Source organism: Sporisorium graminicola, chromosome SGRAM_6, assembly GCF_005498985.1.
Source record: "Sporisorium graminicola strain CBS 10092 chromosome SGRAM_6, whole genome shotgun sequence".
Lineage (NCBI taxonomy): Eukaryota > Fungi > Basidiomycota > Ustilaginomycetes > Ustilaginales > Ustilaginaceae > Sporisorium > Sporisorium graminicola.
The window spans coordinates 20962-33354 of NC_043736.1; the positions used below are offsets into that span (position 1 = coordinate 20962).

Here is a 12393-nt window from a genome sequence, read left to right on the forward strand (position 1 = left end):
AATCAAAATGCTGTTGCTGCAACGTTACAAGGGACTCTTCATTTTGCACTCCGTCTTTGGCGCGCGGATATATCACAGTTCAGCAAGGGCAGTACGGCCACCAAGCAGCTCGACGAGCGCCTTGAGCTCGTGCCACCAGGCCGTCTTTCCGCGGCGGTTCTTCATGTCGGCGTTCTTGGCCATGTCCGTGGCCGAGGTGAAGCAGATGGTCGAGCCTTGGATGGTGATCATGACAGCCGTGTCGTCCGAGTACGATTTCTCGCTCGCGCCGCCCGCGGTCTTGGACGAAGCCGATGACGAAGCGCCGCGCTGCTTGAGAGCCTCGGCCTCGAGGAACTCGCAGCACTTGAGCGCGAGACGCGTAGCACGGACACGGTCCAGCGGCGAAGGGACACCGCCTTGCAGCGTGTGTCCGAGGCTGGCGGACCGTGCGTCGAACAGGCTGTTGCCCTCTTCCTTGAGAATCTTGGTGATGACCTCGGTGGTGAAGACGTCGGACGACTTTTCGTTTCGGATGACCAGCCTGCCTTCCGACTTGCCCTTGACATCGAGCAGGAAACGCTTCTTGAGGAAAGCTACGTCCTTGCCCAACTGCTGCAGGCCGATGCCCACCTCGGGCGTGTAGACCAACACGGCACCAGCAGCCAAAGCACCCATCACGGCAATGTAGCCGCACTTGCCTCCCTGCGTCTCGACGACAAAGACACGGTTTCGCGAGGCAGACGCCGACTGCTTGACCGCGTCGCACGCATCGACCAGGGCATTAAGCGAAGTGTCCGATCCTAGCGAGAATTCGTTCATGGGCACGTTGTTCGAGATGGTAGCAGGCAGACCGACGATCGGAATGCGGAAGGCGGGGTATCGATCGCGGTTGTCGTTGAGGATCTTGACCGAGCTAAAAGCCTCAAACCCACCTACGATGAGCAGACCCTCGATCTTGTGCTCCTGCAGCTTGGCGGCGACAGCGCCAATGTCAAGATCGGGCAAGTGACGGTTGACGCCGAGTTCGGAGCCGCCTCTTGTGGCCCAGTTGTCGACGCGCAGCCAGCTGAGCACCGAGACATTGTTTTCGAGCAAGCCTGGGAACCCATTGTAGATGACGACAGCTTCGTGACCCTTGGCGAGGCAGTAGCGCACCGCCGTGCGGGTGGCAGCATTCATTCCGCCGGCCGGAGCACCGACGTTGACGATACCCATCCTCAGACGCTTCTTCTCGGGCAGGCGCTCGTCCTCAGTGATCTGGCTGATGTACTTGAACGCTCGCAGACCCTCGGCGAATTCCGGGTCGCGCAGGGCCAGGGCGCCGTCAAAGTCCTTGGACTCGATGAGCTTGGCCACCTTCTGCGTCTGCTCGACGGCAAACATGAGCGGGATGCGCGTGATCTTGTTCTCGCTGATGCCGATCACGTACGAGGGCGTCTCGGGCGTGGCTTCGAGCACAGCATCGACGGCTTCGATACCTTGAAGTGTGGCAAGGATACGGTCGTTGGCATCGGGTTTGCCTCCTCGCTGTGTGTGGCCGAGGGTGGTGACACGCGTGTCGAGCCCGAGGTCGTTGGAGAGAACGTCCTTGATCATGTCGGGCGTGATGTCGTTGAGCTCACGGTCGATGGCACCCTCAGCAACGATGACGATCGACTTTCGCTTTCCGAGGTCTCTGTGTTTTTGGAGAACCTCGCACATCTCTGAATGCCACTCCTGTCCCTGAGGCGGGCGTTCAGGGATGAAGACGTAGTCGGCACCGGTGGCAATGCCAGCCATGAGTGCGAGCCAACCGCAGTGCCTGCCCATAACCTCAACAACAAAGGCACGTGAGTGCGAGGCAGCGGTCGAGGAGATTGAGTCCACAGCCTCGCAGATGCGTTGCAAAGCGGTGGAAGCACCAATGGTGATGTCGGTGGTGGCCATGTCGTTGTCGATCGAGCCGACAAGACCGACAATGTTGAGATGGGCAAACTTGGTGGCCTGCTCTTCGGTGATTCTGCTCTTGGCCTTGAGCGAGGCGACGAGGTCGGGCCATTCTGCGCGCAGCTTGTCGGCACCAGTGAGACTTCCATCACCACCACACACGGCAAGCGCGTCGATGCCGTTGACGATGAGGTTGTAGGCAGCCTGCTCTCGGCCCTCGGGCGTACGGAATGTCTTGGAACGAGCAGTACCGATCAAGGTTCCGCCCTGGTCCATCCAGCCGCGGACATCATCCCAGCCGACGCGGATAATGTATCGACCACGGAGACCCAATTCCTGCGCCTCTCCCACACCTTCGCGTAGGAGCTCGCCTTCTCCATAAGTGGGGACGAAATCCGACTGTTCGGGATGTTGCGAGTGCTGTTCGGCGTCCGACGCCTTACCCTTGGTGTTGGTGGTGTCGAAAAAGGTGGAAGCGCTCCTGCTAACGGAGGGCGTCGCGGAGGGGGTGCTCTCTGGCGTCTGGTTACCTCGAACAAGGCCCTCCCAGCCTTCCCGAATGACGAAGGCCTCGCATCCGCGGAAGATGGCCATCTTGACGACAGAGCGGACTGCAGCGTTCATACCCGCCGAATCGCCGCCCGAGGTCATGACCGCCAGCCTTCGGGGTTGGTCCCCATGGCTGGCGGGAGCAAATTTGGAGGAGAAGGGCTTGGCGCTGCTAGTAGATTGGCCTGTGAACGAGTTTTCGGCACGAAGTGCCGGTGCGAAGGGAGGCATGGATGCAAAGGGGTGGCCCGGCCGAGGTGAGGGGGCTGCCGGTAGCGATGATGTGTACGGGGATAGCTCAATCGGTTGAGCAAGGTGCTCCAGCTCGTGGGTGGAGGAATGCGGAGGAGTAAGATTCGCAGCCTCTGGCAGGTGATTGGCCCAGCCGCAACGTCGCTACCACGCTCTTTAGGAACAATAAGATATACTGTATGCTCGCAGAGAAGAGCTCAGCTCGGCGTGGTTTGAGATAGGAGGTTGGTGGATGATAAAAGAGGAGGTCGCGAACGTAAGGGTGACGGTCGGCGTTGGTGGGTATCTAATCGAGAACTGTCACCGAAGCAAATCCATGACAACAACCAAACAAAAAAAAGTGATTTCGTATCGATTGCGCACTGATAGAAAACAGAGCCGTGCAGATCTTCCCTGCCAGAAAAGGGGGAAAGGTCCTCAATACAGACTCACTTGGTGCTGCACAACGCAGAAGAAAAGCCAAAAAAAACTCAAGCTCGGTGATATTTCGGATCAATTCTGGAAAGGCTCAGAGAGTTCCTTTTTTGGAACTCCACATTGTTAGAGCGCCCGTGCCGTTGGTGTTGTAGTGGAGGTTCGGATGCGTCCGCGCGATAACCATTTACTCTAGATAAGGTCGGTCGATGGTGTTGATGGTCAAAATACAGCATCAGCCATCAGGGTCGTGCACGACAGCTGATGAGATCGGGTAATGTATTCTTGTGGGAGCGAACAGATTTGGTGATGAAGCCACGAGAACAAGCCACGAGAAGAAGAGGACTCCGGCTGCGGATGGCGCTGGGTTGAGTCGAGGTGGACCACCAATGAGACAATTGAGGTCAAGGGACATGTCTTCCTTTGTGTCAGTCGTGAGTGCGCTCTGTGCCAAGTACTTCCAGACGAGGCTCATCAGAAGCGAACGGAGATGCCCTTTTTTCTCAGCCTAGTGAAGCGAGCTCGGGACAGCGGCAGACTGACACATGGCAACCGCAGCACGTCTGGATCGCGCAGGCAGCACTTGCCGAGCGAGATCCTCTGCTCGAGGCAAGCGCGGCGAGATTCCTAAGCGTGCTTTGGGCCACGCCCAAGGCGAAAGCGGCCAGGTTTGGTGTTAGCAGCCTACTTCGCAAGCAGAGGCGGCGATACCCTTTGCTCTCTCGTTAGTGTTCGGCAACTCGCAGAGGGTTGCCTAATCGTGGCTGATGTCCTGCATGACGAGAGATGCCTTTGGGATCCGAACAAGGTGTCAAGGGTTTCGAGCTTGGTATCACCTGCTGTCCCAGGCTGACCGGATGTCCCCGCTGGCAGCTACAGCATGAATTATCGCCCTTTCAAGGAGCGGTGCTTGCTGAGGTAGGAGTGCAAACCCTGCCAAGCTTTGTCTTTGCACCTTCGTCTTTGCACCCGTCGCTTCCATCGCGTTATATTTGCTCGCTGTCAACTTTAAAGATCCGCTCCATCCCGCTTTTTTTTGGCCTTCACGAGGGCGCCGAAATCTCGATTTGGTCTGATGGATGAACCTCCTTTGCTCCAAGCCCGCGCTTCGTATGTACCAGAGCAGCATGGTGAGATCGCGAAGACGCATGCCTCGACCACGCGCACGCGTGACATTCTCTGTCGAGCAATTGTGGCGCTGTAATCGAAAAAGAGAGAGAAGCGTTCGGAAAGAGCGGCGGAACCCGTGGGCAAGCAGCTCTGATCGCGGTGACAACCCTCCCTCAACATGAGCCATTTATGAGTTGCATATGGACACTTCAGCGGCGATCCGACGCTGCATCGACTTGCTTTGGCGAAGACATGAGACGGGCAATGGCGAATGAAGCCCGCTCAGCTTCGCGCGGTGCATCGAGTCATATGTCGGCGTTGATTGCGTCGAATAGCCACCACGACCTCTCGCTGCGGAAGGAAAGCGGCGGCTGCGTTCGTACAGCGTCGCATGGTAAGCGCGCGTTGGCAGCAATCACCCCTCCGGCGCGCGCGCTCTCTCTTTCTCTCTCTCGCCTTCTCTCTCTCTCTTTCTCTCCCTCTCTCTCTCGCTCTTGCTGGACTGGGAACTGGAGCGAAAAGAGAGCACGGGCAAAGAGGGAAGGGCGTGGTGCATCGTCTGCTTGAGCGATTGACGAGACTCGTCTTGCACTGGGATCTCGCGCAAAGTAGTAGCCGCGGTTTTCGGTTGCATGGTTGGCGCCTCCTTGGCCTTGGAATCTTGTAGCGTGGGCTCAGTCTCTTGGCTGCTCTTCTGTATGGGGTGATCTTTCTTGCTCCCCTTCTCTTCCCACTGAAGCTGAGAGCAAACAGCCCCTTGCTTCCACACCACCTCGAAATTTCATCTTTTATTTTATTTTATTTTTTCTTTTGTCTCTCTCCGATTTTCTCTAGGGCCAAGCGCCCGCCATTTGCCGCTCCTGCTTTTCTCTTGACTCGCTCTTAGGGCCAGGTGATCTCATTTCCAGTCTTTAGTGCAGTAGGCACACACACACGCTCTGAAGCCAGCCAAGCCAAAAGGTTGGAAATTGCAACGGACGGCAAAATCACACGGCTGCATACACAGTACGAGCAACTTTACGTGGTTGGCTGGCTGTCACGCCCGCCTGCTTGCCTGCTTGCCTGCTTGCCTGCTTGCCTGCCGCAAAATGCGACCCTGGCTCTCTGGGCAGCCGCAGCCGGCACGCAAAGCCCCGCCCGCCCCGCCCATACCACACACACGCACGCACGTAACGCCCACACGGCACTCGCTTTCGCAGTGGCAGTCGTAGTCACATTCGCAATCACACTCGCTTTTGATTGACGTTTGAGTATCCACTTCTCTCCCTCTCTGACTCTTCTCTCTTGCTCTCGCTCCCTTGCAGCGAATCCTGTTGGCCTTTCTTGCTCGGCTCTCTTTCCTCCCATCCTCATACCCCTCCGCTGTCACCGCTGTCACGATCGCCATTGCAGCCATCACTTCCCGCGTAAACCAACGGTCTCCACTACTTTTGCACTTGTTCTTCGACGCTCGTGTTGCAGCCACTCTCATTTCGCGGCCGTTAACCCATCGACCTTCTACGCTTGTGCTTGGTCGCCTTCCAGAGCCACCTCGCAAGAGACCCGATCCGTCGCGTCGCTGCTGGTCTCTTCGCTGCATCACCGGCTCTTCCGTCAACTTGGGCCCCAACTTTCCCTTCGCACCTCCAACACCAGCGACGTGTCAGCTCCTGTTCGCATTCGAGCAGCCACTGCGCCTGACTTGACCACATAGACGCACGCTTTCTCACGTTTGCTGCGAGCTCACACCTTCCGATCAGTCTGCAACTTACATCTAAAACGCATACCCAACCGATTAGCGCCTGCACTGCCTTGGATATCGCGAACCTCGACTATCGATCTACTGCACACCACCAAAAATTTGGCCGACTGCTAAGTGTCTCTTGCGCTCGCCATCCTACGCTCAGTCCCGAGTAGCTGAAGTTCCGTCCCCATCACCTCCGAAGCGCATCGTTGCCTACCGCGCCGCATACCCCCGTTGCTAGACCAACAGGCTAGCTTTTCCGCTGCTGCTCTTGCTCGCACATTCACTCTTTACCACTGCAAGCTCGAAACATGCCTTTGCGTAAGATCAGCACGTAAGCTATGGCACAGGTTGCTTCCAGCCCGAAGCTACCCTTTGCGCCTTCGCATCACGACTCGCCGCATCGTCACAACGCTCTCGCCGATCAAGTGGTTCGCTTGCCAGCCACCATGCAAGCCGCCACGGTCCCGAGAGGCCCGTCAGATGGTGCCAATAGTCCTTACAATGCTTCCATGGCCACAGCAACATCCGCTTCTGCTTCCGCCTCCTTTTCCAACACGTCAGCCTCAACCTCATTACGACCACCAGACGACCAGATGCCCACCACAGCTGCCTCGCTCATGCGCGAAGGTCCGCGAGACTTCACCGTCATCAAGGACGTCGGTGATGGCTCCTTCGGTACCGTATGCCTCGCCGACTGGAAGAGCCCGCTTCCGAGCGGCACCATGCTGTCCCCCATGCAGCACCCCACCACGCGTCCAGAATACATCGGCAAACGTCTTGTCGCTATCAAAAAGATGAAGAAGCCATTTCCAAATTGGCAAGAATGCATGAAGCTCAAGGAGCTCAAATCGCTCCTCACTATCCCTCCACATCCCAACCTCATCCCGCTGTACGACGCCTTCCTCATGCCCACCACAAAGGAGCTCCACTTTGTCTTTGAGTGCATGGAAGGTAACCTCTACCAGCTCACAAAGTCGCGCAAAGGACGTCCGCTCGCCGCTGGCTTGGTGGCCTCCATCTACGAACAGATCGTGCTCGGCCTCGACCACATCCACCAGCACGGCTACTTTCACCGCGACATGAAGCCGGAGAACCTCCTCATCACCACCACCGGCCTCGCAGACTACCCCAGCTTCAACGCAGCCTCGTCGCCGGAGAGGGATGTGCTCGTCATCGTCAAGCTCGCCGACTTTGGTCTTGCCCGTGAGACGCTCAGCAAACCGCCATACACCGAATACGTGTCCACGCGCTGGTATCGAGCGCCCGAGGTGCTACTCCGCTCGCGCGATTACAGCAACCCCGTCGACATGTGGGCGCTCGGCACCATCCTCGCCGAGCTTGTCAACCTCAAGCCCCTCTTCCCCGGTCACAGCGAAGTCGACCAGGTGCTTCAGATCTGCGATGTTCTCGGCGATCCGAGCCATAGCTACGGCCACGACTCGCGCTCAAGACGCAACGGCGGCGGTCCTTGGGACCGGGGCATTCGCATGGCTCGCGCTGTGGGCTTCACTTTCCCCATCCGCAAACCCGTCAAGTTCTCTCGACTCTTTGCGGAGCGTGTCCCGCAGAATTTGATCGACTGTATCGAGGACCTCCTGCGCTACGATCCCAAAGCCCGACTTACCAGCAAGGATTGCATCGAGCACGCCTACATGCGCGAAGACGCTCCGCGATTGCGACCCCCGCAAGCTAAACCTCTCGTCAGCGCCACGGCTCCCTTGCGTCAGCAACAGCCGGCAGCGCGTCCCGTCCCGCCATCACACTCCACTCCGCTCTCTTCGCACGCAAACAGGCCGCCCTTTGGAGCAGCCGAGACCAATCTCAAGCCACTGGCCATGCTCCGCCAAGCAGATGGCTCTTCGCTCGTCGTGGCCAACGGCAGCCGTCCATCGGGCATTGCTGCCGGCAGCCCAAGCCCAAACCCGGCTGCTGCTGCCGCGAACGCGACCTCTTCGCCTGCATCACCCATGCACGAGGACGCCGCTGAGGTGCACTGGGCTCCGCCCGTCGCCTCGACCAGCAGAGACGCCTCGCTGTCCGGCTATCCTGCTTTTCCAGATTCGGCCTCCATGTACGCGCCGAGCAGCTCGGCTCACCACGACGGCCCTTCATCCAATGCGCCTTCCTCGGATGCCACTGTCGTCCTTGGCAACGCATCCATGGCGATGTCGGATGGCCAGGTGACCGAATCGACGCTCAAGCATGCGGATCCTCGTCACGCTCAGGCGCTGCAGGCCCATCAGTACGAGCAGTATCACCGCCAGTACCGCCACGACGCCAACCAGACACAAGGCCATGGCTACGATGAGCACGGCGCCGCAGTCTACGACCGAGACGCTGCGCTCCGCAGCGGCGCCTTTGTGCCATTTGCCGCACCTTATGGCAATTCGGCCATGCAGGGCCAATTACCAGCCGCAGCATCGTCTGGTGAGCTCTCGCAGAAGAACGACTCGAATGCCAGCAACGAGACCATTGGCTCCCGCGACAAGGAAAGGCGGAGGAGCAAAGCGTGGGGTCTCAATATCTCGTCGGTGTTTGGCAGCAGCGGGAGCAGTGGCACCCTTGCCGGAAGCGGCAGTGGTGGAGCACACCCAAGTGCCAACCATCAGTACACCGCTGGAAACGCTGCGGCCGTCCGCGGGGCTCCCAACGGCATGGCCAGCGCCAGCAGCATGGCCGCCAATAGTTCGACGCCAGAGCTGAGATCATCGATGGAGCCAACGCCGGCACAGCGCCTCGCCGCTGAGCACACGAATGCCGCATCGGCAGCCTCGCCCAATGGTGCACCCGTCAAGCCAATCGATTCCAAGAAGGCCAAAAAGGAAGCCGAAAAGGCGGCACGAGAGGCTGAAAAGGCCAGACGAGAGGCACAGCAGAAAGCGGCCCGGGACCGAGCGCGTGCGGTTATGCAGAAGCGCAACCAGCTCTTGGCCTCTTCCAACAGCAAGGACCCCGTCGAGTGGCTTTCAGGCTCCACCATGCAAACCGAAGATCAATACCGTCAGGGTCCGAGCGAAAAGGCACGCGGCAAGCAACCCGCTGTCCCCGGCTCGCAACTGTCACCGTCCATGCCGAGCTTTGCCTCGGGCGAGTTTCCTCGCTCGCCCCTCCAGCCACCTATCCACGGCCTCAGCCCCGATTATGGCATGAACGCCAACCCAGCGGTGGCTGGCAGCATGGCTTGGCGCGGGGTAGGCGCTGGCAGATACAGTCGCTCCAACAAGGCACGCAGGCGTGAGCACGACGATGATCACTCCATGTCAAGCTTCGAGGATGCCGTCGACCCGCGCAGGGCGTCGATGCAGTCGTACCAGACCGGCGACAGCGATCCGGGGCCAGGTACGGGCCAGCAGGCGCCACAAGCACACCACGTTCAGCGTGCCAGTTCGTCTTCTTCGCTTGCCTCGGCACCCTCTCTGATCGATCAACGCCGGTTTGCGCCTTCGCTAGAGTCGCATCGGAGCTCGGCAGAGACACGCTCCATCAGCTCGCTTGACCACCAGCTCATCACCAACATGGAAAAAATGACAGCCGCAGAGGCTCGCACACGTACGCCAGGCAATGTATCGCCTGGGCCGGCGCATCTGGTCGGAGCACGCCAGTCGCTCAGCCGCCAGAGCCGAACCAACAGCCGGGCTTCGTCGACTTCTGCACACAGGCAGGGCTCAGCCTCGCCGCTGCACCACGCCAGCGGCATTCCGCGCTTCCATCCGTATTCGCATGGCGGACCCGTAACGCCTTCGACGGGCTATCACCCGAACTATCAGCTGCCGCCGTTGCACCAGAGCTTGCACCAGGGCGGCGGCGCACAGCGAAGCGACACGGGCGGCGACGGCTCCGTGCCCCCTGCCTTCTACAGCAATGCGGGTCACCCGCAGCAACATGTGCACCAGCATCACATCAATCCGATCTTCCATGTACCGGCCGGAAATGGCGGCCACGGCACCACGCTGCCTCCGTTTTCGTCGATCGCAGCGTCAATAAACGTTCCGGCCACGGACGACAAGACGATGCAGATGCTCTATGCGCAGACGCGACCCACGGGCCCGTTGCCCCAAAGCTGATCCGCCTTCGTTGCTTCCATCTGCACTTGCTATCACTCTAGCGCTCTCTCTCACACACTCTCATTTGTTCTTCCTCTCCATTCCTTTCTCGCTTAATCTGTTTTGCTGCACACATACCAACGATGCTATGCCAGCCAATACCAGCTCCTTTTTGCAATTCCTTGTCGTGTTCGGTCTTGTTGCCGTGTGGTGTTTGTGTCGTTCGGATGATGCGGGCACAGAGAAGTGGTTGAGGTGGACTGGACGACGCAAAAGAAAGAAGCGAATGAAGCAAAGTACAAGAAAGGAAAAAAAGGACCTCAAAGAGGACGGGAAAAAAGTAACCTTTTCGAATTCTCCGAATCCGGGAATTGAACCCGGGTCTGCGCCGTATTATCTGCGCGGAGAACTGCTTGGTACATCCTAAAGATGACAAGGCGCCGTCATAGCCACTAAACTAATTCGGACGGATTGATGTTCAACTGGAAACAGAGTTGTGTACATAGCCGCTTTTTCATGTCTCACTCGCAGACAAGGGCACCATCCAACAAATCACGACCTAGCTTTATCAGCCTGTTCTGCGGTCCAGCGGGTATCATGTGTAAATTTGCGCTCTCGCTGCTTGCGAGAGCATCATACGTCTACGTAGGTGACTCTATTAGCGACCTGGATGCCGATTCGAGCGGCCCAAACTTGACGGCACTGGCGCAATTGTGGTCCGAACTTGGCTTCGACATCGGCGATGACCTGGCTGAGGCGCGATGAGAGCGTCTGTGTACCCCCCTCATCACCGCGTTCGGAACTAGGATCTAGAACACATGCTGTGCTTGCGTGGAAGCGAGCTTCGTCATAGTATGACTTTGCTCGAAATGCTCTTCGCAGCTCGGTGCTAAAAGCAGTAGATAGTCGGTGGAGCTGGGTGGTGCGAAGGAAGAGCGATGAGCAAAAGGTGGACAATTGAGGGAAAGAAAGCACCAAGATCGGCCGTGACTCACTTTTTCCCGTCCAGGACCAACTTCGAGCACCATGAAGTGCCTCGAAGCGTCGTCGTTGGCAAGATAGGCGAACCTCGAAAAAGCGAATGGGAAACTAGGGGTGTCGAGGATGCAGCGGCTTCGAAAATGGTCATTATCAATCACACTGTTAGCATTAGGATGGGCGAGGATGAACTCACCTTCCCACAGTCGCCTTGAGCCTTTCCGCCTCTGCCGTAGCCACCTTGATGTATTCTTCGCGTTCGTAGCTCCTTACCGTGAATGGCCGGGTCAAGGAGATGTGTAATTGCTGTTCGAACGCCTGCGATTCATCTGCGGTTGCGGTTGTTTCACTATCGGCCGCATTGTCGTTGCATCGCAGATCGAGTAGGGTGTAGTCCGAAACAAGTTGTTCCTGCAGCTTCGCAATACCTTCTTGTATGCACTTGCTCAACGACGGATCGACCGGAACTGTCAGAGGGCAACAAGGCGCGGTTTAGAGTCGGGCACTTTTCGTTCTTCGGTTCCAATAGACGAACTCGACTCACCTTCCACAAAGCAGTAGCACAGCCAGTCACCCTTGACAACCTTGCTGGCGCCACTAGGGTTGGCGCGTACTCGGCTCGACGAGCGGTACGGCATCTTGTCGTCGTCTTGCTGCAGCGTGTCTGCTTCGAGATCCAGAGGAGGGAGTTTTCTGATTACGCAACACAGAAAGCTTCTGTTAATCACTCACATCTGCAAGCACGCTTGGCCATCCGATAGGCTCACCTTTTGGGCCGCCTCGGCGCGGCAGCTTTCATCTCCGTCTCGAGTGAACCTTGCCCGGCGTGATCATTGATGGACGCGCCGGAACACGTTGCTGGTGGCTGCATATTGACTGCAAGATCGTCATCAGAGTCTGAGTCTGCGTACAGCGAGAGGCCAGTGAGGGCCTGGCTCATCTTCCTACTGAGGACAGAGCCGTATCGTTTTGCGACTTGACAGGATGCATGGTTCTGGTTGCATTAGCTGCATTGAGGCAACGGCGTCTGTCGATTTGTGCGAGTCGACTGTGCTCACTGTGGAGGTTCTTCAAGAGCCGAGATCCGAACTGCGCGACAGATCTCAAAAGTATCGACAAAGAGCGGACCGCCCGATCGATGCTGAGGGTGAACTGCCCCGTTGAGACCTTCTCGTTCCTTTGTAGTCCAAAAGAAAAGTTCCCACGCTTTCCAGAAAATGGCGGTGAATCTGTTGTGTTGAAGTCGCGCGATCCACTTTGAATTCAAGTTCTGCGAATTACACTTGTATTTACTTTTCACACCCAATAGAATTCCAGATTTTCTTAAATTCTTCCCACCGACGTCGCTGGTTTTGTGCCTCGGAGGCAGCACACGAGGTTGAGAATGAATTGCTCCGCTAGAAGAAGCACTTT

At 57.7% G+C, this 12393-nt stretch overlaps 3 protein-coding genes across 3 annotated transcripts; 1 reads left to right on the top strand and 2 right to left on the bottom strand.

The window, feature by feature from the left end:
• Window positions 1–72: 72 nt before the first annotated feature.
• Window positions 73–2688, bottom strand: EX895_005165 (uncharacterized protein; the record flags this gene model as incomplete). The annotated part of the gene is made up of 1 exon (XM_029885759.1): window positions 73–2688. One exon carries the CDS (start codon window positions 2686–2688, stop codon window positions 73–75), a length of 2616 nt encoding a protein of 871 aa, XP_029737611.1.
• Window positions 2689–6297: 3609 nt separating this feature from the next.
• On the top strand, window positions 6298–10023 carry EX895_005166 (uncharacterized protein; the record flags this gene model as incomplete). The annotated part of the gene is made up of 1 exon (XM_029885760.1): window positions 6298–10023. One exon carries the CDS (start codon window positions 6298–6300, stop codon window positions 10021–10023), a length of 3726 nt encoding a protein of 1241 aa, XP_029737612.1.
• A 612-nt stretch (window positions 10024–10635) lies between these two features.
• EX895_005167 (uncharacterized protein) lies at window positions 10636–11851 on the bottom strand (the record flags this gene model as incomplete). The annotated part of the gene is made up of 5 exons (XM_029885761.1): window positions 10636–10917; window positions 10998–11091; window positions 11177–11447; window positions 11525–11673; window positions 11748–11851. The coding sequence occupies 5 exons, from the start codon at window positions 11849–11851 to the stop codon at window positions 10636–10638; spliced, it is 900 nt and encodes a 299-aa protein (XP_029737613.1).
• Window positions 11852–12393: the final 542 nt, after the last annotated feature.